Source organism: Antedon bifida, chromosome 6 (assembly GCF_963402885.1).
Source record: "Antedon bifida chromosome 6, ecAntBifi1.1, whole genome shotgun sequence".
Classification (NCBI taxonomy): Eukaryota; Metazoa; Echinodermata; class Crinoidea; order Comatulida; family Antedonidae; genus Antedon; species Antedon bifida.
In genome coordinates, this window is record NC_136231.1 from 11,440,356 (window position 1) to 11,446,401 (window position 6,046).

General features: G+C 33.6%; 1 protein-coding gene across 1 annotated transcript; it reads left to right on the forward strand.

Moving 5' to 3' along the window:
* Positions 1-683: 683 nt before the first annotated feature.
* LOC144845630 (uncharacterized) lies at positions 684-4,463 on the forward strand. The gene is made up of 5 exons (XM_078703064.1): positions 684-799; positions 1,318-1,995; positions 2,442-2,605; positions 2,702-2,782; positions 4,342-4,463. The coding sequence occupies exons 2-5, from the start codon at positions 1,985-1,987 to the stop codon at positions 4,461-4,463; spliced, it is 378 nt and encodes a 125-aa protein (XP_078559190.1). The 5' UTR covers positions 684-799; positions 1,318-1,984.
* Positions 4,464-6,046: the final 1,583 nt, after the last annotated feature.

The window sequence follows — 6,046 nt, forward strand, 5'->3', positions numbered from 1 at the left end:
CTAGCTAGGCCTATATGACAGATCTGTTTTCTTCTTCTTTCTTTTATGGGAATGGGTTAGGCCTATAAGGCCTAGCTAGGCTAGTATTATTACTATAAAGGCTATATCGTTAGTCTAGTATCAAGCTAGCCTAGGCCGAAGACCCTATATTCAATTAGGCCTAGCTTAGATATCAATTGGTTTTTCTGTTGACAGCTTTCATTCTAAAAACTAGGAAATGTAATTTTGGTTTAAGGTTTATTTTTTTTAGGCCCAGCAGGCTAGCCTACATGCTGGGACCTATCATCCTAGTATTGGCCTAGCCTATATACCAATACCTAATAAATACAGTACAATCTATCCGCATGTCCTATATTAAACACCAAACCAAAGACTATTCAGGGTTATATGTAACAAATACGATGTAAATAGGCCTATATGCTTTTTATAAATCAACTTCAGTTCCAAAAAGTCAATATTTATATAGTTAAAAACAAGGAATATTTAAATAACGCTAACTGTTACGCCGTACACATCTTTTGATCGATTCAATAAGCAATATTTTATAATTCGAGATCTGTGCTGACTTGTCTGTGTTCTTGAGTGATTCTTCAGACAAGACATAAAGTTGTTGGGTCACTGTCTGTACGACCTAATAATTAATAATTAATTTAAAAATTAGTAGAATTGTTATTGTTTCTTCAGAAGAAAAAAATCTCAAAATGACCAACAGAAGACGACTGGATATGTGTTTTGAAGCATCACATATTAGAAGACAAGACCCAGATGGACATTTACTGTATTCTATTTGAAGGAAAAGGTAATCTTATAATAGGCTTACTAATATTTTATGCAGTGTAGTGAAATTCAGGCATCACTGCATCAGTGGAAAATTCAGAATGTTAACACCAGACCATGATTTACTGGCTAATTGTTAAAAAGTGATATATTGTGATATATGCAGTAGTTATTTGAAAAAAACCATAAATCATTAATTAAAAATACTGTTGCAGCCAATGGCGCAATTGCAGATAATTCTTCTTTTTATAAAAAAAAGTGCAAAAAAGAATTATAAGGCTTCCATTTCAGCAGGGCTTGATTTTTGGTTTTGTTGTGACTAGCCCACTGGGCAAGATAACTTAACTTAATTATATTAAGCCTATAGTTTAAGTAAATGCTAAATTAAATTATAAATAAACAACTATAAAATAAAATTATTTTTAATTTACACTAAAATATGTTTTAATGTTAATAATAAATTAAGTACAAAGTACTGTAAAATATTTCATCCCAATTGTTAATTAACTTAATCAACGGGTAAGTATAATGTTCCCTTAGGTTGCTTTCTTGGATATTGGAGGAGTTACTGTAGAAGGTCCAGCGGTTGTATACATTTCATAATGGCTTCAGTCCTGCTATCGGGATGTTTGGTACTTCAGGACTAACAATTCAGGATAATGTAATTCACCACACAGTTGGAGCAGGTAAGCAATGCCAAAATACTTCTCTTTCCCTTATATAGTAACTTACATTTTAGATTAATCTGCTGTTCTGTCTTTCCTGGTACATATCAAGACCGCTACAATGCTGAGGATATATCGTGGCCAGCAGGTATTGAAATTGAGAGCTCCAGAGATGTCATCCTACAAGACAACACTGTGGTAGGCTCTGAGATGGTGCTGTACCATGTCAGTGGGGAGATTGTGACGTTGAAAGTCAATGGAGCAACAACGAAGGCCATACTTCTTTGCACGGTGTTCATGACGAGGGATGGTCAGAGAGACTGCACACAGATTGCCAATTTCTTCATCTGGAAGAATTGGGATTATGGAGTCTTTTTCCAAATTTCGAGTTCCGCTGTAAATGACTGATCTTGTTCTTGCTGACAACAACATCGGGGTGATGCCATTTGTCATTGAACCATCTTCTCTTAGTCATGAAGCTGTTGATAAGTATGTGTGAGAATGGACGTTTATAATTGGTACAAGCCTGATCTTTGATTGCGATGAGTTACAGGTAGGTTCAGTAAGATTTAACATTAAATAGCATGTTACAAACCGAATACTGTATATATGTAAAAATCATAATGAATGAAAGTGGGAAACCAAAAAAAAAAAAAAAGAAAAGATATAAACAGTTTCAATAAATATGAACATTTTTATTATTCATTTTAAAAGATGTTTTTTTTTTTTTTTCTGTATTTCAATTTTTATTATATTTTCATTTTGGGGAACTCTATTTTGCATTCTGTCAAATAAAATCAATGTATAGATATTATACAGTATATGCATACTTGACTTTCACTCGAAAGGAAATTTGTCAAAGGACTTTCTTACTCTTCTACCTCCTTTTTCTTAACGTGTACTGATAATGCCATTCCATTGTGTAATCAGTTACGTAATTTATAAATTCTGATTAAAATATTACATTTTTCCATTAACATTTTCATGTAAATATTTCAGAATCAACCGGAGAATGCAGGTCAAAGTGCAAAACAGCGTGCACCTCGTCCAGAGAACGGAAATGCTGGATTCGTGTGGGAAAATTTCATGTAATGGTGCTCAATTTTTTCAATTTCATGGTATACATAATTACCCAGCTATTGCTGGAAGCACAAGATTGCAAGGTATGTAAAAGCATGACATAATCTGGTCCTTACTTGGACAAACCTAGTCCTTACTTCGACAAACCAACAACTGCCATTGTTTGAGTTCTATTGCAGGAAACGCATACTCATACTGTTTACACATGAAGCTGAATGCTTATAGGTACAAAGAAGGTAGCAGTCAGAGACGAGAACAGGGTTTACATACATAATTATACCTGCTGCTGCTGGCTGTCGAGGGTCCGTGGAGGGCCTAATCCGAATTTCCTCAGTTTCCAGTAAAGCTTGAGGACCAGAATAATACATTATAATAACACAGGTTGTGTTAAAATACTTCTATAAAGGAACATTCTTACATTGGAAAGTGTTAGTTCTGTAATTGTAACTTTTTTTTCCCTGAGGTTTTTGTCTGGCACTTATTCATTCGATAGTGACACTTATTTATTTGTTTCAGATTTTTATGAGCCACATTATTCAGTTGCTTTCTTGGATATTGGAGAAGTTACTGTAGAAAGTCCATCGTTTGTACGTGAATATACATTTCATAATGGCTTCAGTCCTGCTATCGGGATGCAATTCAGGATAATGTAATTCACCACACAGTTGGAGCAGGTAAGCAATACCAAAATACTTCTCTTTTCCTTATATAGTAACGGGGTGATGCCATTTGTCATTGGGCCATCTTCTCTTAGTCATGAAGCTGTTGATAAGTATGTGTGAGAATGTAGTCATCGTTTATAATTGGTACAAGCCTGTTCTTTGATTGCGATGAGTTACAGGTAGGTTCAGTAAGAATATAAACATTTGTAGCATGTTACAAACCGAATACTGTAATTAAGCAATTATGATGAATTAGATTAGATAATGTATAAATGTAAAAATCATAATGAATGGAACAATGTTAATGACGATGAAATAAAAGTGGGAAACCCAAAAAAGACACAAAAAAAAGATATAAACATTTTCAATAAATATGAACATTTTTATTATTCATTTTAAAAGATTTTAATTCTGTTTTTCAAATGTTATTATTTTGTCAGTTTGGGGAACTATATTTTGCATTCTGTCAAATAAAATCAATGTATAGATATTATATATGCATACTTGACTTTCATAAGGAAATTTGTCAAAGGACTTTCTTACTCTTCTACCTTCTTTTTCTTAACGTGTACTGATAATGCCATTCCATTGTGTAATCAGACACGTAATTTATAAATTCTGATTAAAATATTACATTTTCCCATTTTCATGTAAATATTTCAGAATCAACCGGAGAATGCAGGTCAAAGTGCAAAACAGTGTGCACCTTGTGGTCCAGACAATGGAAATGCTGGATACGTGAGGGCAAATTTCATGTCTGGTGATAATGGTGCTCCATTTATTCCATTTCATGGTATACATAATTACCCAGCTATTGCTGGAAGCACAAGATTGCAAGGTATGTAAAAGCATGACATAATCTGGTCCTTACTTGGACAAACCTAGTCCTTACTTGGACAAACCAGTTGAGTTCTATTGCAGGAAACGTATACTCATACTGTTTACACATGAAGCTGAATGCTTATTTGGATAACATAAAATTGCCATTGTATCCAAGTTATCACCACTGTAATGTTGAGGTTGTCCCTTAGTACTGTTTTATCATAAAATATGTCTTTAATATCGGAATACATTTTTGGTGAAACTTACCAAATGAATATGTTTCAACATACTTATTCATTTACAAATAAAGGTATTTTGCTCTTTCTTATCAATAGATGTCACATTCGCTCATTTTGATACTGCGTGTAAGAAAGATCATTACGCTACTATGACCAATCCATCAAATGATGATGGTATCCACCCAATGTCCGCTGTAGGTACTGTACAAAGAAGGTAACAGTCAGAGACAAGAACAGGGTTTACATACATATACCTAATTTAGGGTAAGTACTAATAGTATTTATCCTATATATCTACGGACCACTTGCATTTATCCAAGTTACGTAAATGTAATCATTGTGTATCCTTACTTGCTAGTTGCATTATTTTCATCAACCTAGTACACTTACCTACAATACTTTTTGTAATGTACCGATTTACAATACAAATAAGTGAGAGAGAGACAAGTTCTGTTATAGTTGAAAGCTAGCACTGAAGTGTTTATTCTTTATTCTACATCTACTATATATAATAACAATATCGGTAATGGGTAATTAATCTGTCAAGGTGGAATGTTTAGTGGTCTCAGCAGAGGGGTCTACTTTAGCCATTAGTGACCATTAAGTAGCCAGGGTTATATAGAAGTGGGTTAACATAATATATATGGTAACAGGTGAAGGAAGTATAAATAATTGGTAGCAAGTAATATTAATCAAGTTCAATACATTACATTACATTACATTCCCTCCCTTCTATTATAAACAATTCTAAGCTATTTATTTATAATTGAATCAAAGCAGCACTGTACTAAGTTATGGTTTAATAACACTTTAAATGTATATGGTATAATGCACTGTATAAAGTAAAATATAAGATCAACATTTTAAATTGTCCAGTAATAATGTCCATAAAAGTTTCTATATTTCAGTTATTAAAAATGTCCATATCTTTCCGGCGGTTTTCTATCGCGAGTAAGGTATACTCTTCGCTGAGCAGTAATAGACTGTGCTTCGACAGTCGATTGTGATGTTTCCACTGTTCAGATTTGGATTAATGAGTTTGAACAGGCCTATAACGCTTCCTGATATGGTCGGCATGACGACGACAAACTCGTCCATCTTCTAGTTTTATCTTGAATGAGATGCGACCGGATTTTAATATTATTGTTCCGGGTAACCATTTCAGATTTTGTCCTCTAAAGTTCTTTATATACACCTACTCTCCTTCTACAAAAGTGCGTTCTTTGCATGACGATCATGGGCTAATTTCTGTTTTTCAAGTTGAGTGATAACACGATCTGCTTGATAAGGGTGTAAAAGATCAAAATGCGTTTTCAATTTTCGGCCATTCAGTAATTCTGCTGGTGTTTTGCCAGTTGTGCTATGAGGTGTATTTCTATATTTAAATAGGAATCTTGAATTGTTTTTTTTTTTAACTTTATTTGGTAATCAAGGTTAAAAAACAATAAAATATAATACATAGAAAATAGAAAAACAATTGCACGGAAAAAACAGGCCTTGATTACAAGGAATGCCAAGAAAAGTTAAAAACTTATTTCCACTTGGGTCCTAAAAAGAAGAAACTGATAACAAGAACATACAAATTACAACATAAGAATCTTGCGACTTTTGTTTCGATATATCCATCTTTCATACGTTTCATTGTTTCTTTAAATGTGCGTACAGCACGTTCCGCAAGACCATTCGATGATGGGTGATATGGGGCTGTTAAAGAATGTCTTATTCCATTTCGCTTTACGAATGTATGAAATTCATCACTGGTGAAACATGTTCCATTGTCGGATACTATTTTATCTGGCAA